General features: G+C 65.0%; 3 protein-coding genes across 4 annotated transcripts; 1 reads left to right on the forward strand and 2 right to left on the reverse strand.

Annotated features, from left to right (window-relative positions):
- The first annotated feature begins 4,172 nt into the window (after nt 1-4,172).
- ART1 (ADP-ribosyltransferase 1) lies at nt 4,173-5,829 on the forward strand. Its single transcript, XM_061342590.1, has 2 exons — nt 4,173-4,923; nt 5,651-5,829. The coding sequence occupies exons 1-2, from the start codon at nt 4,173-4,175 to the stop codon at nt 5,806-5,808; spliced, it is 909 nt and encodes a 302-aa protein (XP_061198574.1). The 3' UTR covers nt 5,809-5,829.
- A 457-nt stretch (nt 5,830-6,286) lies between these two features.
- On the reverse strand, nt 6,287-8,046 carry IL18BP (interleukin 18 binding protein). Its single transcript, XM_061342589.1, has 5 exons — nt 7,948-8,046; nt 6,890-6,952; nt 6,730-6,795; nt 6,522-6,651; nt 6,287-6,446 (listed from the first exon to the last, which is right to left on the reverse strand). The coding sequence occupies exons 1-5, from the start codon at nt 7,967-7,969 to the stop codon at nt 6,287-6,289; spliced, it is 441 nt and encodes a 146-aa protein (XP_061198573.1). The 5' UTR covers nt 7,970-8,046.
- A 3,292-nt stretch (nt 8,047-11,338) lies between these two features.
- On the reverse strand, nt 11,339-18,442 carry RNF121 (ring finger protein 121). Of its 2 annotated transcripts, none has more exons than XM_061342593.1 (7): nt 18,275-18,442; nt 16,378-16,532; nt 15,479-15,586; nt 14,630-14,750; nt 13,581-13,714; nt 11,794-11,895; nt 11,339-11,487 (listed from the first exon to the last, which is right to left on the reverse strand). In XM_061342593.1, the coding sequence occupies exons 1-7, from the start codon at nt 18,437-18,439 to the stop codon at nt 11,367-11,369; spliced, it is 906 nt and encodes a 301-aa protein (XP_061198577.1). In that variant the 5' UTR covers nt 18,440-18,442; the 3' UTR covers nt 11,339-11,366. The 2 variants fall into 2 exon arrangements, with proteins under 2 accessions (XP_061198577.1, XP_061198578.1); XM_061342594.1 differs by having other exon boundaries at nt 11,352-11,487; nt 13,581-13,670.
- Between the last annotated feature and the right edge of the window lie 1,437 nt (nt 18,443-19,879).

Below are 19,879 nucleotides of genomic sequence, written 5' to 3' on the forward strand. Positions count from 1 at the left end.
GGGTGGGGGTGAGCACGGGGTGGGGAACACGCAGGGACCATCCCCTCCATGGGATGTGCTCAGTTACAGCCACGGGATCCCAGCATGGGTTGGGATGAAGGGGCCCTAAAGCTCCTCCAGCCCCAGCCCCTGCCTCGGGCAGGGACCCCTTCCACTGGAGCCAGTTGTGAGCTCTGCGGGTGGGTCCGGGCTCCCCTGTCCCCTCAGCCCGTCCCTGTGGCCTCAAGCACCGCAATGGGACCGTTTCCTTCGTCTGGAGCCTCTCTGCCTGCAGCGGGGATGGAAGGAAGGGGATGGAAGGAAGGGGATGGGAGGGGATGGAAGGGGATGGAAGGAAGGGGGTGGGAGGGGATGGAAGGAAGGGGATGAAGGGAATGGAAGGAAGGGGATGGAAGGAAGGGGATGGAAGGAGATGGAAGGAAGGGGATGGAAGGGGATGAAGGAGATGGAAGGAAGGGGATGGAAGGGGATGGAAGGAAAGGGATGGAAAGGGATAGAAGGGGATGAAGGAGATGGAAGGAAGGGGATGAAGGGGATGGAAGGGAGGGGATGGAAGGAGATGGAAGGAAGGGGATGAAGGGGATGGAAGGAAGGGGATGAAGGGAATGGAGGGGGATGGAAGGGAATGGAAGGGGAGGTCCCCATCCCTGCTGCCCGCGGGTGCTATGGGCTCGGCGGCCGCAAGGTGTCGCGCTGTACGGAAAGAGAGGCCCCCTCTCCGGATAGCCAATAGCGTTAGACTATGACGGAAGTGACGTTGCACACCTGAGCTATATAAGGCCGTGTTGCTCCCCACTCAACGCCGTTTGCCATCCACCCCATTGGTGTCTGTGAGCTGATGGCCCGAGCGGCCTGGGGTTGGTCACCGTGCCGTTCCTGACCCGGGTCGCCACGCCTCCGAAGGCAACAAGTGGTGCCGCAACCCGGGATTTCATCCCCTGGAATCGGGTGAACGGCGGCTGGAGCAGCCCGGCGGGGAGGAGGCTCCCGGACCAACAAGGAGGATGGAAGCCCTTGTGAAGGTCGCATCTCAGTTACATAAGCAGTGGGGCATTGATTGTAAACCCAAGGATTTCACTCTCGCCGTTGCGAGGCTTTTACAGATGGGGGTCATTGACCAGCCGGTGGATATTCTCCACCCTGAGGTGTGGGATAAATGCACTAAAGCGTTGTTCGAGGAGATGATGTCCTCGGGTCGTGCGAAAAGCCTTAAGTCGTGGGGGAAGGTCGTACAGGCCCTGCGGAACGCCATGCAAGAGCAGGAGGCCTGGAAGGCAGCAAAGAGCTGTTCGTTGGCTACCCCGAAACTGGGAGTCGGGGCGGCTGCACAGACTCCGCACCCCCCAGACGGTGGCGATTCTGCGGAGCCTAAAGATACGCGTGAAGGCGATACACCCCCCCGATCCCTGAATGCCGACCCGCCTACGGAGGGACAGGAACGAGCAAAACCCTTGCGGGGCGGGTTAGCGGAGGAGGACAGGGGCGCCGCGGGGAAAGCGGGGTCCGAGGAAGCCTGGGCTGGACCGCCCCCCTCTGCGCCCCAAAATGGCGCCGGGCAGGAAGAAGGGCGGGGCGAGGATGCTCCCGGCGGGAACAGGGCGGAAGTGACGGAGTTAACAAGCGCGCGTAAACGGGAGGGGGAGGAGAACCGGAAAGGGGAGGGGAGCGCGAGCGAGGGGCGGAGAGCCAATCAGCGCCCATTCGAAACGATGCCCTTATAGGGCAAGCACCCCGCCCAGCGGAAGGCGGGGCGAGTTAAGGGGGAGGGAACGGCCCGCCCATAAGGAAAGTGGGCGGGGCCGCAGCTCAACGGAAATGTACCGGAACCCGGAAGTAACCAGTCAGTCGAGTTCCGACTCCGGGTCAGACAGTAGCTGGGGCGAGTGGTTCGCAACTGATTCAGACTCGGAGGAGATGGGGGTAGACAGAGTCAGAAGCCAGAATGTCCCCATCCAAAGCAAAGAGGAGCCGCGAAGGGGACAAATCCTCCTCACCGATTGGAGGAAAGTAAAGATGGCGTGTGCCGATCGGGCCCCATCAGCCGTGCTGGCGTTCCCTGGCCGGGTGACAGACGGGGGACAGAGGGTCCATTCGCCAATAAACCCCAAGGATGTACAAGCGATTGTTAAAGCAATCGCGGACAAAGGCCTTAATTCTGCCATGGTCTCCACCCTTACAGACGGTGTCTTTGGGGGCGATGACGTGCTCCCGTTCGATATAAGACAAACCTGCAGACTGATCTTTGATGCAGCAGGAATGGTTGTTTTTAAGCAAGAATGGGAGGAGAACTGTGCGGAACAGCTGGCCCGGGTAACCGGGCTGGATCACCCCCTGCATGGCTCCAGCCTGCAGCGGTTAATGGGTACAGATCCCACAGTGATGACCCCGCAGGCGCAAGCCCAGGGCCTGCGGGCCCATGAGGTTATGGTGAGTACCCGTGTGGCCAGAGAAGCTATTCACACAGCCTGTAGAGTTATTGCCAAACCATCGCTGTGGTCCACAATAAAGCAAAATGAAAGGGAGAGCTTTATACAATTCATGGATCACCTCCATGCAGCGGTCGACTCCTCGACCCTGCCCATGGAAGCGAAGGGCCCGGTCGTAGCAGAATGTTCACACCAGCAGTGCAGTTCAACAGCCAAAGAAATCCTACAATCACTGCCGGTGGGGTCAAGCATCGCGGCCATGACCAAGCATGTTGTGAATGAAGAGCATTTAGCCGCAATCCAGGCTGCTGTTCGCACCGCAGTGGCTAGTGTGATGGCGTGTTCTAAATGTGGCCAGGCAGGCCACGTTACAGCAAACTGCCCTCGGTTGGGGGCCCGCCACCGCGCCAGAACCGGCCCAGAGGACCCTGGTGGGCCTGCGGAAAGAAAGGGCATTTCGCTAAGGAATGCAGATCTAAAAGCCAGGTAAGGGTTACTGCCGTAACGAGCCACAAGAATGGCTTTGTGGATGTTGGGGGTGCGAGACCATTGGGACAAGTGATGGAGACCAGGAAAAGAGGATGAATAAAGTATGTACTAGAGAAGTACTCATCCAACAGATGGGTCCGATGGGGTGGTAATTCAAAGAGGTACTTTTAGCCACTTAAGTCTGGGTATATTAAATCAGTTCGGGTCATTTGTCAAGAGCCGGCTAGAACAGGTTAACATCATGCTGGTAGAACGCCAACAACTACTTTAAGATGTACTTCCTCAGTGTTAAACCCGGTTGCCCCAACTTACACCCCATTACCCCCAGTTACCCCCCAGTTGCCACTTGTTCCGCGTGCCTTATATTGTTGCCAAGTTCTGATGTATACTTTTTATAGTTCTTATAAATTTGGGTCTATTTGGTTGAGCATGGAGGGGGGATGTGGGTGCTCAGGGCTTGGTGGTCGGAAGATATCGCGGTGTACGGAAAGAGAGGGCCCCTCTCCGCATAGCCAGTAGCGTCAGACTATGGTGTAAGCAGATGGAAGTGATGTTGCACACCTGAGCTATATAAGGCCGTGTTGCTCACCAGTAAATGCCATTTGCCATCCACCCCATTGGTGTCTGGGAGCTGATGGCCTGAGTGGCCTGGGACTGGCCACAGTGTCGTTCCTGAACCAGGTCACCAAGCCAACGAAGGCAACACTGGTGCCCCTGTCCCCCTCCAGCCGGGCTGCACCCTCTGGGATGCCCCTTCCAACGCCAGCGCCTGCTCCAGCCCCCCCATCACAACCTGCCCATGGGGGCCAGTGCAAGCCCCACGCACGGATGGGCTCAGCAGGAGGGGTCCGAGCTCCGGCCCCACAGAGAGCAGAAGCAGGAGCAGTTTATGGACAGGGTGAAAGCTGCTCCGGGGGAAGGTAAAAATACCCTGCGGAGGGGGGGCTGGAGCCAGCTGGGGCTGCTATAAAAAGCAGGAGCCACCGCTTGTCCCTGTGCCCGGGGCAGCGCAGGCTGGAGCTGTGGGAGCCGGGGACCTGCACCCGACCCAGGTAACGGGGGGGGACCCCATGGGCACCCCCTGCTCAAGGCACACAACGGGGCTGGGGCTTGGGGTGTCCCAGGAGGGGTGCCCAATGGGGGGATCCGTGGTGTGGGGCAGCCCCACTGCACCTTGACCCTGCTCCTGCCCCACAGCTGCTCCCGGAGGAACCGCACCGGCTGCTGCTGCTGCTCTTGGGGCTGCTCCTTCCCTGCATGGAGCGCCTGGTGCTGGGCTTGGTGCTGCTGGCGGCCGGCAGCCCCCTGCCGCTCTCCTCCGTGCAGGAGCTGGCGATGGACATGGCCCCCGCCTCCTTCGACGACCAGTACGAGGGCTGCAGCCACCTGATGGAGCGGGAGCTGCCGGAGCTCAACCGCACCGAGTTCAGCACCAACGGCCTCTACGCCGAGGCCTGGACCCGCGCAGCCGAGGCCTGGGCGCAGCAGCGCATCCCCCATGCACCGGGGCTGCGGCCGGAGCACGCGCTGGCGCTGCGGGCCTACACCATGGAGGGGCCGCTGTACACGGCCTTCAATGCAGCCGTGCGCGAGGCCGGGCGCTCGCGGCAGCGGTACCTGCACGGCTTCCCCTTCAAGGCGCTGCACTTCCTGCTGAGCCAGGCCCTGAGCATCCTGCGGGGCGCCGGCGGCCGCTGCCACCGCGCGTTCCGGGGCGTGCGCGCCCTGCGCTTCACCGCGCAGCCCGGGCAGAGCGTGCGCTTCGGGCACTTCACCTCCGCCTCCCTGCGCAACAGCAGCAGCTTCGGCTGCGACTCCTTCTTCACGGTGCACACGTGCTGCGGGGCCCCCATCTGGGCCTTCTCCCTGTACCCCGCCGAGGAGGAGATCCTCATCCCGCCCGCCGAGGTCTTCCAGGTCACCGGCTTCCTCCGCACCGCGCGCGGGTCCCTCATCCAGCTCCGCTCCCAGGGCACCAACAGCACCTACAACTGCGAGCTGGTGAAAGGTGCACGTCCCATGGGATGGGGAGGGGGCTCCCCGGCACTGGGGAACAGGAGCGGGGTTGGAGGGTGGCTGCATCCCATCAGCACTGCCAGCAATGGGGGCTGTGGGGAGGGCGCCTGGGGTGCGCATCACTGCCTGTCTCGGCAGCAAAGCACGGCTTGGAGTGGCAGAGCATGGCCAGAGACCCCCTGGAGCACTGAGTGCAGTTCGGGTGCTCAGCGTAAGGACCTGGAGCTGATGGAGCCAGGGCAGAGGAGGGCAAGGGGATGGTGCAGGGGCTGGAGCAGCTCTGCTCTGGAGCCAGGCTGAGAGAGCTGGGCTGGGGCAGCCTGGAGAAGAGAAGGCTCCTGAAGGGGAGACCTGAGAGCAGCTCCAGTGCCTAAAGGGGCTGCAGGGAAGCTGGAGAGGGGCTTGGGACAAGGGCCTGTAGGGCCAGGCCAAGGGGAATGGCTTGAACCTGCCCGAGGGGAGCCTGAGCTGAGCTCTTAGGCAGAAGCTCTTCCCTGTGAGGGTGCTGAGGCGCTGGCACAGGGTGCCCAGAGAAGCTGTGGCTGCCCCATCCCTGGCAGTGCTCAAGGCCAGGTTGGACACAGGGGTTGGAGCAAGCTGCTCCAGTGGAAGGGGTCCCTGCCCGTGGCTTTAAACGGGCTTTGGGGTCCCCTCACCCCACCCCTGACTCGGGCTCGGCGGGGACGGGGCCGCTGCTGACGCGCGGGTTCCTCCCGTAGAGAAGCGCTGCGGCGCCGCCCCCTGCTCCTTCCGCGCGGCCGAGCCCGGACCCCACCGCTGCGGAGCGACCTCGGCCGGGCCCCGCGCGGCCCCCACCGGCAGCAGCGCCCCCTGGGGGCTCCTCCTGGCAGCGCTGGCGGCCGCGGGGCGCCCCTGAACCGCGAGGAGCCGGGACCAGGACCGGAACCGGACGGGGCGCGGGGAGGCCCCGGGGATGGGGCTCGGGCTGGCGGGGACGGGGGGGGCCCCGCTCGCCTTCCCCTGGAGCCCAGAGGAATAAAATCTCTCTGTGGGCCCGGGGTCGCCTCCATCCCAGCCCCGCCTCACCCGGAGCATCCCATGGGAGGTGCAGGCCTGGGGCTGCCGCAGCCCCCATGGCACCCAAGGGACCGCGGGTGGGAGACCGGCACCCCCTGCCCCAGGAGCGGGGCCCTGAGGTGGGGGGGATGCGATGGGCTCAGGGCTCCGGGCTCCGTCCCGGGGGCCCCCCGCATTTCCCCGTCCTCCAGGGGCAGCCTCAAGGGTCAGGGCCGGCTCCTCCTCGCCCCCCCCGCTCCGCACCCGCAGCCGCTCCCCCGCAGCACTCGGCAGGCCCGGGGCTCCCCAATGCGCTTTAATGCTGGGCGGGCGCATGCTCAGCCCCGCGCATGCGCAGTGCCCCAGCGCAGCTCCGCGCTGCGCGCTCCCAGCGGGCTCAGCAGCACGCACGAGAAGTTGGTTCGCGCGTGGCGCGCGCAGAAGGGCTCCAGGCGCAGGTCCCGGCTCAGCAGCGCCCCCTCGCCGCGGGGCTCCTCCCTGCAACCGCAACCGGGCCCCGTCAGCCCCGCCCCCGCCGCGCTCCCTGCGCGCTCCCGCCCGGCCCCCACTCACCGCAGCGGCCCCTCGTGCGCGGCCCCGGCCGGCGGCAGCTGCTCCACGAAGGAGCCGTTCCCCAGCCAATAGAGGAGGCTCAGCTCCGGGAGCGCGCTCAGCGCCTCGCAGCGCGCGGTCACGCTCTCACCTGCGGCACGGGCACGCGCGCGGTCGGCAGGGCTCGGGGGGACCCCCCCGTTCCTCCCCCCGTGTTCCCGGGACCCACCTGGCCGGGGGGGGCGCTCCGGGGGCCGCAGGAGGGTGATGCTGGGGGGCTGCAGGACCATGGCTCCTGGGGGGGAGGGGGTGAGCGCTGCCCCCCAGTGCCTTTGGGGGGGGCAGAGACAGGAGCTGACCCCCGGCCCCCCCCCCCCCCCCCCTCGTACCGGTGCAGCCGGAGGTCAGGGCCCAGCAGAGCAGGGACAGGAGGAGCCGGGCTGGGGGGGTCCCTGCGGGCGGGGATGGGGTCAGTGATGGGATGGGACCCCTGAGCCTGGGATAACTGCGCCCAACAACAGCCCCCAGCCCCCTCCTATACCCTGTATCCTTCCGGCACCCCCCGGTGTTCCTCACCCCCAGCATCCCCCCTGTATCACCCCCATCACCCCTTAGCATCCCCACACCCCCCAGCACGTCTTCAGCATCCTCCCTCAGCAACCCCCCAGCATGTCCCTGCACCCCCAGTAGCAACCCCATAGCATCCACTCCATCCCCATAGCATCCCCTCAGCACCCCCTCCATCCCCATAGCATCCCCTCAGCACTCCCTCCATCCCCATAGCATCCCCTCAGCACTCCCTCCATCCCCATAACATCCCCTCAGCACCCCCTCCATCCCCATAGCATCCCCTCAGCACTCCCTCCATCCCCATAGCACCCTCTCCATCCCCATAGCATCCCCTCAGCATCCTCATAGCATCCCCTCCATCCCCATAACATCCCCATAGCATCCACTCCATCCCCGTAACATCCCCTCAGCACCCCCTCCATCCCCATAGCACCCCCCCCAGCACCCCCTCCATCCCCAAGCACCCCCTCCTTCCCCAGCATCCCCTCAGCATCTCCATAGCATCCCCGCCATCCCCAGACCCCCCATCCCCATAGCACCCCCCAGCACCCCCTCCATCCCCTCAGCACCCCCTCCTTCCCCACCCCACATGCATCCCCCAGCATCTCCATAGCATCCCCTCCATCCCCTCAGCACCCCCTCCATCCCCATAGCACCCCCCCATCCCCATAGCACCCCCTCCATCCCCATAGCATCCCCTCAGCACCCCCTCCATCCCCATAGCACCCCCTCAGCACCCCCTCCATCCCCAGCCCCCGGTGCTGCCCATGGTCCCGTCCAGCTCCACCGAGCCCCAGGTCGGTCCCCGCCAGCACCGGGCCGGTTCCTCCTCGCGGGGTCCCCCGCTCCCGGTCCCGGTCCCGTTCCCAGCCCGTACCGGGGTCACGGAGCGCAGCCATGGGGCAGCGGCCGTGGGGCAGCAGCGGGGGGGCAGCGGCGCTCGGGGCCGCCGCGCTTTATGCGGCTGCTGCCGGGCGGGAGCGGCCACGGCCGTGACTCAGCCGGGACCGGCACCGGAACCGGCACCGCCCCCGGGTCCCCCCCGTGCCGCGGCCCCACGGCCACGGCCCCTGTGCCCTACGGGTGACGTCATCCCCGCCGCCCCCCCCCCGGCCATGTCCCGTGGGTCCCCTGTGACTCCCACGGGATATCCCCTGTCCCCGTGTCCTCCCTTGTGCCACATCCCATAACCCACAGCCCCTATGCCCCCCATGTCGTACCCGTCCCTGTGCCCCCTGCCCCTGTGCCCCCCATGTTGTACCCTGTGTCCCCTGTCCCTGTGCCCCCCATGTCATACCCTGTGTCCCCAATGTCATACCCTGTCCCTGTGCCCCCTGTGCCCCCCATGTCATACCCTGTGTCCCCAATGTCATACCCTGTGTGCCCTGCCCCTGTGCCCCCCATGCCATACCCTGTGTCCCCAATGCATACCCTGTGCCCTGCCCCTGTGCCCATGCCATACCTGTGTCCCCTGTCCCTGTGCCCCCTGCCCCTGTGCCCCCCATGCCATACCCTGTGTCCCCTGCCCCTGTGCCCCCCATGCCATACCCTGTGTCCCCAATGTCATACCCTGTGTGCCCTGCCCCTATGCCCCCCCTGTCACACCCTGTGACCCCCATGTCGTACCCTGTGCCCCCTGCCCCTGTGCCCTCATATCATACCCTATGCCCCCCCTGTCGTACCCTGTCCCTGTGCCCCCTGCCCCTGTGCCCCCCATGTCATACCCTGTGTGCCCTGCCCCTATGCCCCCCATGTCACACCCTGTCCCTGTGCCCCCTGCCCCTGTGCCCCCCATGTCATACCCTGTGTGCCCTGCCCCTGTGCCCCCCATGTCCTCAGTGCCCCCGTCCCTGTACCCCTCATCCCACGCCCCCTGTGCACATCTCTTACGCCCCCATCCCCTCATGTCCCCATTGCAATGTCCCCCATCCCCTGTGCCCCCCCCATGCCCACGGACACCCCGGGCCCACAGAACCGGGTCCCACCCAGGCTGGAACCCCCGGGGCCCCTCCATGGCACCGGGCTGGGAAAACCCTCGGGAAAGCCCCAGACCCCGCCCGGCTCCGGGCAGCTCCCGGCGCATCCCAGGGGGCAGGGCCTGGATCACCGGGACCCCGGCAGCACCCGCAGAGCCCGGCGCAGGGGGACCCCGCAGCGCAGTGATGCATCCCCATCGCACGCGTCCCCACGCACGCGTCCCCCTTCGTGCATCCCCATTGCACTCATCCCAATTCATGCATCCCCATCGCACTCATCCCCACTGCACATACCCCCATCACACACATCCCCATTGTACTCATCCCCATTCATGCATCCCCATCGCACTCATCCCCCTTCATGCATCCCCATTGCACTCATCCCCCTTCATGCATCCCCATCGCACACATCCCCCTTCATGCATCCCCATTGCACACATCCCCATCAAACACATCCCCATTGCATGTGTCCCCATCGCACTCATCCCCATCACACACGTTCCCCTTCATGCATCCCCACTGCACTCATCCCCATCGCACGTGTCCCCCTTCATGGATCCCCATCACACACATCCCCATTGCACTCATCCCCATCACACTCGTCCCCATTGCATGCACCCCATTCATGCATCCCCATCACACTCATCCCCATTCATGCATCCCCATCACACTCATCCCCATTCATGCATCCCCATCACACTCATCCCCATTCATGCATCCCCATCACACTCACCCCCATCGCACTCATCCCCATCGCACTCATCCCCATTCATGCATCCCCATCACACTCATCCCCATTCATGCATCCCCATCGCACTCATCCCCATTCATGCATCCCCATCACACTCATCCCCATTCATGTATCCCCGTCGCACTCACCCCCATCGCACTCATCCCCATCGCACTCATCCTCATTCATGCATCCCCATCACACTCATCCCCATTCACACCCCAACCACCACACCCCACACCACCCCATTCATGCATCCCCATCACACTCCTCCCCATTCATGCATCCCCATCACTCATCCCCATTCATGCATCCCCATCACACTCATCCCCATTCATGCATCCCCATCACACTCACCCCCATCGCACTCATCCCCATCGCACTCATCCTCATTCATGCATCCCCATCACACTCATCCCCATTCATGCATCCCCATCGTACACATCCCCCTTCATGCATCCCCATTGCACTCATCCCCCTTCATGCATCCCCACTGCACACACCCCCATTCCTGCATCCCCACTGCACTCATCCCCATCGCACTCATCCCCACTGCACATACCCCCATCGCACTCATCCCCATTCATGCATCCCCATCACACACCCCCCATCGCACACATCCCCGTTGCACAGTTCCCCCGTGCCCCAGCCGCACCGGGGGCCGCAGCGCCCACAAGAAGCACCCGTGGCCAGCTCTGGGTCCAGGACTCGTGTTCCGGTGTTTGGCACCAGGCACCGACGCGGCTTCACCCAAACCAGAGCCCAAGGCCCCGGTGCAAGGCCCCTGCTCGCATCCAGGGCGATGCCGCATTGCGTGTCCTTAACCATGGTGTGACCCCAACCATGGTGAGTCCCCAGCCACGGTGTGACCACGACGAGTCCCCAGCCATGGTGAGCCCCCAGGCATCGCCCCGGTGACACCGCGGGTGCCCCCTGCACCGGTGCTGGGCTCCGTGTCCGGGCTCCACGGGGCTGCGGTGCAGGGAGCGCGGCTCCCACCCGCGCTGCTCCCCATGGGGGCACCACTGCAGGCCCCGGCCCCAGCCACGGCCCCGGCGGGCCCGGCCCGAACCGACCGGACCCGACCCGACCCGACCGGACCCGGCCCGACCCGACCCGACCGGACCCGGCCCGACCCGACCCGACCAGACCCGACCCGAACCCGAACCGACCCGGCCCGACCGGACCCGACCCGACCCGACCGGACCCGGCCCGACCCGACCCGACCCGAACCGACCCGACCCGGCCCGACCAGACCCGACCCGAACCCGAACCGACCCGGCCCGACCGGACCCGACCCGACCCGAACCCGAACGTACAAAACCGGAGCTCCAAAAGGGCCCCGGGACTCGGCTCCAGCCCAGCCCCGCGCTCCCCGCGTCCTGTCCCGGCCGCTGCGGGGCCGCTGCGGGGGCTCAGCCCTCGGGGCCGCAGCGGGAGGGAGCGAGCGCAGCGCCGGGCCGGGCGCGCCTCCAATGGAGACCCGGGAGCGCTCGGTCAAAGGAGCCTTTAAAAACGAGCCCGATCCCGAGAGCCCGATCCCGATCCCCGGTCCGGGCCCCGCAGGGGCGGCGCGGGGGCTCCGCTGCCCTACTCCAGCCCCAGGATGTAGTTGATGCCCTGCACCAGGCCGATGATGACGGGCTGCCAGGCCACCAGGTACCGCAGCCAGTCCAGCAGCTGCCCGTACATGACGTGCGGCCGCTCCCAGCTGAGCCGGACGGAGTTAAAGAGCCGCGGAGAGAGGAGCCGAGCACCCCCGCATGCAGGCAGGGGGAGCAGCGGGAGGCAGGACCCGGCTCCAGCACGGCCGCAGGGGGCTCATCCCCATGGGAGCATCCAGGGGCAGCCCCATCCCTGAGTGCTCAAGGCCAGGCCGGGCACAGGGGCTGGGACCAAGCTGCCCCCGAGGAGCTTCAAGCTCCCTTCACCCCCATGGTGCCAGGCAAGCGTGGCTGAGCCCCAGGGCACATCCCAAAGCCCACGGGTGCCCTTCCCAAGCGAGGAGAAAGGATACGGGTTACTGAACATCCTCTTGAGATCCACCTTCTCCTTGCAGTAGGGACACGTCTGCTTCTTGCCCACGATGCACCAGCCCCGGATGCAGAACTCGTGGAAGCTGGGAGCAGGGGGTTAAGGAGGGAGCCTCAGGGTGTGGGATGGGGGGGACAGGACCAGGCATGGGGAAACCCACCCGGGGTTCCTGGAGAGCCCAGCCCGGAGCCGCTGCACGGGGCAGGAAGCACCCCCGGGGAGGGATGGATGCGTTGCTCAACGCTGCCTTTCCTAGATGGAGCAGAACCCTGCGGGCACACAGGGGCCGTGGTCCTACAGGGGAACACCAACGTGGGACTGAGGGGATCCGTGGTGCGAGGGTGAGCCCCCAGCAGGGGGCTCTTGGTGGGTTTGGGGGTCCTGGGTGGAGCTCTGGGAAGGGCCCAAAGCCCGAGGGGATGGGGGGCAGGAGATGGGGATGGGGGGCAGGAGATGGGGGGCAGCTTGAGGGGATGGGGGCAGCTCTAGGGGATGGGGGCAGCTCCAGGGGATGGGGGCAGCTCCAGGGGATGGGGGGCAGGAGATGGGGGCAGCTTGAGGGGATGGGGGCAGCTCCAGGGGATGGGGGCGGTGGCTCCAGGGGATGGGGGCAGCCACAGGGGATGGGGGGCAGGAGATGGGGATGGGGGGCAGGAGATGGGGGCAGCTCCAGGGGATGGGGGGCAGGAGATGGGGGGCAGCTTGAGGGGATGGGGGCAGCTCCAGGGGATGGGGGCAGCTCCAGGGGATGGGGGGCAGGAGATGGGGATGGGGGGCAGGAGATGGGGATGGCGGGCAGGAGATGGGGGCAGCTCCAGGGGATGGGGGGCAGGAGATGGGGGGCAGCTTGAGGGGATGGGGGCGGCTCCAGGGGATGGGGGGCAGGAGATGGGGATGGCGGGCAGGAGATGGGGGCAGCTTGAGGGGATGGGGGGCAGGAGATGGGGGCAGCTTGAGGGGATGGGGGCGGCTCCAGGGGATGGGGGCAGCTCCAGGGGATGGGGGGGTGGCCCCAGGGCTGCCTCAGCCTCAGCGTGGATTCACCCTGGGCACACGGGGAAGCAGCAGGGGGGGGCTGCAGGGGAGCTCCCTGCAGGGGGGGCCCCACAGGAGCTGCCCCGGGGCAGGGCTGAGAGGGGCCGGGAGGCTCCGGAGCGGGGCTCAGGGAGCCCCCCCCCCCCGGTGCCAGCCCGCGGTGGAAACCCCCTGGGGGCGGGAGCGAGGGGAAGAGCCCGGCCCGGGTGAGTCAGGGGGGAAAAACCCTCCCGGGTGGGGCTGGGGAGGAGCGGGAGCGGCTGAGGGGAACCGGGAGCCTGCAATGGGGGAACAGCGGGGGAGGGAGTGGGGGGTGATGGAGCCAGTGCAGAGGAGGGCACGGAGCTGCTGCGAGGGCTGGAGCAGCTCTGCCATGGAGCCAGGCTGAGAGAGCTGGGCTGGGGCAGCCTGGAGAAGAGAAGGCTCCTGAAGGGGAGACCTGAGAGCAGCTCCAGTGCCTAAAGGGGCTGCAGGGAACATGGAGAGGGGCTTGGGACAAGGGCCTGTAGGGTCAGGCCAAGGGGAATGGCTTGAACCTGCCCGAGGGGAGACTGAGCTGAGCTCTTAGGCAGAAGCTCTTCCCTGTGAGGGTGCTGAGGGGCAGGGGCAGGAACAGCAGCAGGAGCAGGAACAGGAGCAGGGACAGCAGCAGCAGGGACAGCAGGATCAGGATCAGGATCAGGATCAGGATGAGGATGAGGATGAGGAGCAGGATGAGGATGAGGAGCAGGATACACGTGGTTGCAGGACAGGCGGTAGGTGTTCTCCAGGATCCCCTCCTCGTTGACATCCACCAGGATGCGCTGCCCGCAGACGGCGCAGACGCTGTCCGAGAGGTGCTTGGTCGGCATCCCCGAGGCACTGTAGAACTGCACGGGGGCAGAGAGCGGTGACACAGGGGATGGGGCCATGGGGACAGGGGCACAGGGCAGGTTCAAGCCATTCCCCTTGGCCTGGCCCTACAGGCCCTTGTCCCAAGCCCCTCTCCAGCTTTCCTGCAGCCCCTTTAGGCACTGGAGCTGCTCTCAGGTCTCCCCTTCAGGAGCCTTCTCCTCTCCAGCCCCATGCCCTCCGCTGCCCCTGCCCTGGTGTTTGAGGTGCCCAAAGCTGCAGAGGGCTGGAGGCGGGGCCCCAGCACCCCCCTGCACACAGGGACCATCCCCTGGGGCACCCCAGGGCGCTGCCGACCCAAACCCACATCCCCCCCATGGGGCTCTCCCCAGCCTCTCCTGCCCCGGCTCCCACATGGACCCGGGGTCCCCATCCCAGGGGAGCCTCCCTTGCTCTCATTCAGCCTCTCTTGGCCAGGGGGTGCTCAGCTCCCCCCAGCCCTCCCTGCAGGGCCCCTCCACAGCTCCCCCTCGGGGGCACCCAGGCCTCTCCTGGCTGCATGGGGGGTACCTGGGTGCTGCTGAGGTGCCCTGGTGCAAGGGGATGCAGTGAGGGGCTGCAGCCCCCAGGCTGCCCAGGGAGCAGGAAACGTGGAGGCCAGGCCCTAAGGAGCTGCCCCAGCGCAGCCCCATGGTCCTGGCTCGGGTACCAGTGATGGAGCCGGGTTCTTGCTGCTGGGTGAGGGTGTCCAGGCCTTGGGGCAGTGCTGCAGGCCCAGGGAGGGCAGCGCATCCCTGCCTTGCCCTGCTCTGCTCCATGCCTGCCCCTGGTACAGCTCAGAGCCTGGGCCTTGGGGCCTGAGGGAGCTCCTCCTTGGGGTGGGACCTCAATGGACAGGGGGCAAAGGTGCTGCTGAGAGGGGGGTGACAGGGGCCAGGCCCCTCCGTACTCACCCCGATGGTGGAGGCCATGTAGTCCGCACACATCTCAGCAAAGTCCCGCTCCAGCACCCCATAGTAGAGGCCATAGAAGAGGAGGGAGATCCCAAAGTCCATGGCATCTTCTGGCTTGATTCTGCAAGAGAGGAGGCAGCTGAGAGCCAGGACCTTGTGCTGGGGCCAAGTGATGCAGGCACAGCGTGAACCAGGGAGCATCACCCATAGAGTCCCTGTCTCAGACACGGCCCCTTGCCTGGCTGCAAGCAGCACTGGGGTGGGGACATGGACCTAACACCCAAGGGGAGAGCTGAGAGCAGCTCCAGTGCCTAAAGGGGCTGCAGGGAACCTGGAGAGGGGCTTGGGACAAGGGCCTGTAGGGCCAGGGCAAGGGGAATGGCTTGGAAGCAGCTTGGATGAGCTTTAAGGACCCTTCATCCCATATCAGTGTGGGATCCCATTGCTCCATCTCATGCACCGGATCAGCTCCCAGTAAGCCCCAGTTAACGCCTCCGCATCCCTGCAGCTCTGCTCAGCTTCCAGAGCAGGAGGCACCCACCCCAACCATGCAGATGACCCATTCCAGGCTCCTTTGCCACCGCACTGGGGGTGCTGCCTGTGCTCTGCAGGGTCCCCAACCCCACCGCTGCTCCCAGGCCGGGCACCACGGAGCTGCAGGCGCAGCTGAGCCCCTGAGGTGCCAGCACCAAACCCCAGCTCCCCAATGCATGGAGAGGACCCCCCCAAGCTGCTCTGCCCCTGCTCAGCATCCTCTTGCCAATGACACGGGGGTGCCCCAGTGCTGTGGGCAGCCCCCAGTGCACAGGGACCATTCCAGCCCCAACAGGAGCAGGAGGAGTTGCTCACCTGAACAATAAGTTAAGCCCAAAGAGGGTGAACATCACAGCCATGTAGCCCACGATGCCGGTGGCGTAGCTGATCTTGTAGATCAACAGGAACCATTTATAAACCAACCTGGAAGGAACGAACCAGGGATGGAGCTGCTTGTTCCCATCCCTGCAGTGCTCAAGGGCAGCTTGGATACAGGGGCTTGGAGCAAGGTGCTCTATGGAAGCGGTCCCTGCCCATGGAAGGGGTTGGGAATGGAGGAGCTTTGAGGTCCCTTCATCCCAAACCCCTCTGTGGTTCTATGCTGCTGCACTGTGGGGACCAGGGTCAGTTCAAGTCACATCCAATGGGGAACATAAGGCACCAGGAGGAGATGGAGAGACCTTTGGTGGGTTCCCCATTCTCCTTTCATCCCCAAAGCCACAACAAGCTCCCAGATGGAATCTCCAATTGGGATACTTTCAGCTCCTGGCCTATCAGCCACGGAGAAAGGCAGAGCCACGCTTTCCTCCTGCCATTTCTTGTAGGGTCTGAAGGGTGGGATAGGCAAACCATGGGAAACATGGCACGATGGGCAGAGAAACTGTGGCTGCCCCATCCCTGCAGTGCTCAAGGCCAGGTTGGACACAGGGGCTTGGAGCAAGCTGCTCCAGTGGAAGGGCTCCCTGCCCTTGGGAATGGAGGAGCTTTAAGGTGCCTTCATCCCACCCCATCCCATGACTCCACCATGGGCTGCTCAGTGCCAGGCCTCCAAGCCAGCAGCCTCAGAGGCCACACCAAGGTGTTGCAGCCCAGCAATGCAGCCTTGGTGATGCTCCTGGTGCCACGTGCATGGGGCTGGGCCGGGCTCAGTGCCAGGGGCACAAAGGCTGCAGTGGCACAAGCAGAGCTCAGCCCATGGCAGGGCCTGCACTAACCTGGGGGTTGTCTGCACCAGCGGCTTCCGCGTTGCCCTGAAGGTGATGAAGGCTGTGACTGCTGAGAAGAGCACCCAGATGAGCAGGAACCGCCACCAGTTGAGCTTGATGGTGAAGTACAGGGGCACCACCCACATCTGGAAGAGGGTCACCATCTGGGGGGCACCGGAGAGGCTTTTGGAGCTGGGTCTCTGCCCATTGCACGTCAGAAACACCCTCCCTGCCCTTCCCCTGCCTGCTCCAAGGGGATAAAGGGCATCTGTGGGTGTGGAGCTGAGCTGCTGGGCTGCTAACAGAGGGGAATGGGCAAAGGGGCTTCACAGCATCACAGTATGGTAGAGATGGGAAGGGACCTCAGAAGCTCATCCAGTCCAATCCCCCTGCAGAGCAGGAACACCCAGATAAGGTTACACAGGAACGGGTTCTGAATGTCTCCAGAGAAGGAGACTCCACAACCCCCCTGGGCAGCCTGGTCCAGTGTTCTGTCACCTCACTGAGAAGGAGTTTAAGTGGCACCTCTTGTGTTCCAGTTTGTACCCATTGCCCCTTGTCCTATCATTGTTTGCCACTGAGAAGAGCCTGGCTCCATCCTCGGGACACTCCCCCTTTATATATTTATATACACTAATAAGGTCACCCCTCAGTCTCCTCTTCTCCAAACTATAGAGACCCAGCTCCCTCAGTCTCTCCTCATAAGGGAGATGCTCCACTCCCTTCATCATCTCAGTTGCCCTGCGCTGGACTCTCTCCAGCAGGTCCCTGTCCTTCTTGAACTGAGGGGCCCAGAACTGGACCCAATATTCCAGATGGGGTCTCACCAGGGCAGAGTAGAGGGGAAGGAGAACCTCTCTCGACCTACTAACCACCCCCCTTCTAATGCACCCCAGGATGCCATTGGCCTGCTTGGCCACAAGGGCACAGTGTCGGCTCGTGGTCATCACCAGGACCCCCAGGTCCCTCTCCCCTACACTGCTCTCTAACAGGTCGTTCCCCAGCCTATACTGGAACCTGGGGTTGTTCCTGCCCAGATGCAGGACTCTACACTTTCCCTTGTTATATTCCATCAAGTTACTCCCTGCCCAGCTCTCCAGCCTGTCCAGGTCCCTCTGGATGGCAGCACAGCCTCTGGTGCATCAGCCCCACTCCTCCCAGTTCAGTGTCATCAGCAAACTTGCTGATAGTACACTCAGTTCCCTCATCTAAACCATTGATGAATGTATTCAGTAATACTGGTCCCAGTACCGACCCTTGAGGCACTCCACTGGATACAGGCCTCCAACTAGACTCTGCCCCATAGACTCCAGCTCTCTGGCTTCTCTCCTTCAGCCACAGTCCACCTCACTACCTGATCTTGGGTGAAGTGCACAGAGGAGCCTGGAGGCATCCATCCATCCATCCATCCATCCATCCATCAACCATTCATCCCTCCCTCCACCCATCCCTCCATCCATCCCTCCATCCATCCCTCCATCCCTCCATCCATCCATCCATCCATCCATCAACCATTCATCCCTCCCTCCACCCATCCCTCCATCCATCCATCCATCCATCCATCCATCCATCCATCCATCCATCCATCCATCCCTCCCTCCATCCCTCCCTCCATCCATCCCTCCATCCCTCCATCCCAGTGAGGACATGAGGGTGAGCTTGGCTCACGTGCAGGAAGCAAGGAGCCTCCCTCCCATGGCTCCTCTTTGTGTCCCCCTCAGGACAAGCCCCGAGATGCTCTCACCCCATCACCCAGTGCCAGTGAAGCCGGGGGATGAGCACTGATGGGGTTCATCCATCCCCATCCCCACCTGGAACCCCATGGGGACAACAGGTACCCGAGCAGCAGGCAAGGAGAGCCCAGGAGCAGGCAGGGCAGCAGGGACCAGAGCTTGGAGGCACTCACGTTGTAGGATCGAGGGTGCCTCTGCTTCCACTGCACCAGGAGGAGCTGGGCCACCACGAGCGTGGCGATGAGGATCAGCACCATCTCGGCGTGCATGGCCTCGTGCCCGCGGTGCTTGGCGTGCATCCGGGCGTGCTCCACCCTGCAGGGCCATGGAGGGAGCATGAGGGGCACCGGTGGCGATGGGGGAGCTGGGACTGGAGGGGACCCCCAGAGGGGATGGGGTTCAAGCCATGGGCGCATCCCAGAGCCCCGGCAGCACCAGAGGGAGCTGGGGCCCGTTTATGGGGCTCTGTGAGCCCAGCACAGGAGGGAGCAGGAGCTCATGGAGCCAGGGCAGGGGAGGGCAAGGGGATGGTGCAGGGGCTGGAGCAGCTCTGCCATGGAGCCAGGCTGAGAGAGCTGGGCTGGGGCAGCCTGGAGAAGAGAAGGCTCCTGAAGGGGAGACCTGAGAGCAGCTCCAGTGCCTAAAGGGGCTGCAGGGAACCTGGAGAGGGGCTTGGGACAAGGGCCTGTAGGGCCAGGCCAAGGGGAATGGTTTTATGCTGCCATCCCAATGCATTCTGTGAGCCCCTGAGCTCAGCCTCTGCTGCCTGACCCAAGGCTGGGGCGCAGAGAGAGCCGGGATGGTGATGGTGATGGTGCAGCAGGGGCAGGGGCAGGGGCAGGGGCAGGAGCAGGAGCAGGAGCAGGGGCAGGGGCAGGGGCAGGGGCAGGAGCAGGGGCAGGGGCAGGAGCAGGGGCAGGGGCAGGGGCAGGGGCAGGAGCAGGAGCAGGGGCAGGGGCAGGGGCAGGGGCAGGGGCAGGGGCAGGGGCAGGAGCAGGGGCAGGGGCAGGGGCAGGGGCAGGAGCAGGGGCAGGGGCAGGAGCAGGGGCAGGAGCAGGGGCAGGGGCAGGAGCAGGGTTCGGAGCAGGAGCAGGGGCAGGAACAGGGGCAGGGGCAGGAGCAGAGCAGGGGCAGGGGCAGGAGCAGGAGCAGGAGCAGGGGCAGGGGCAGGAGCAGGGGCAGGGGCAGGGGCAGGGGCAGGGGCAGGGGCAGGGGCAGGAGCAGGGGCAGGGGCAGGGGCAGGAGCAGGGGCAGGGGCAGGGGCAGGAAGAGGAGCAGGGGCAGGAAGAGGAGCAGGGGTAGGGACAGGGGCAGGAACAGGGGCAGGAACAGGGGTATGGGCAGCAGCATCAGGTCCATGCCCTGTCCCACACTCACCTCCATCTCTCCTCTGGGGACAGTCGGGCCAGATCCACCTGCAGGAGCACAGAGCTGTGAGCACCCAGGGCCCGGTTCCAGTGCCCGGGCTGGTCCCTGCCCAAGGCTGTGCTCAGGGGGCATCACTGGAGCACCCCCAGGGCCTGCCCGAGCTGACCCCAGCAGGGCAATGGTGGATTCTGGAGCTTGAACCGGTGAATCCTGGATGTGACCTGGTGAGGCTGCGGCCCCGAGCTGGGCCTGAGCACTGCAGGCAGCACGGGGAGAGCCCGGAGCATCCTGGGCCTGCATCCCCTCCTGCTCCTGCACCCCCTCCATCAGCTCCATCCCCTCCTGCTCCTCCATCCCCTCCTGCTCCTGCATCAGCTCCATCAGCTCCATCCCCCCCTGCTCCTGCATCC

The sequence above is a fragment of the Neopsephotus bourkii genome, unplaced genomic scaffold, assembly GCF_033783945.1.
Source record: "Neopsephotus bourkii isolate Nb327-2 ecotype Australia unplaced genomic scaffold, CSIRO-AGI_Nbou_v1 NB_1799, whole genome shotgun sequence".
Classification (NCBI taxonomy): Eukaryota; Metazoa; Chordata; class Aves; order Psittaciformes; family Psittacidae; genus Neopsephotus; species Neopsephotus bourkii.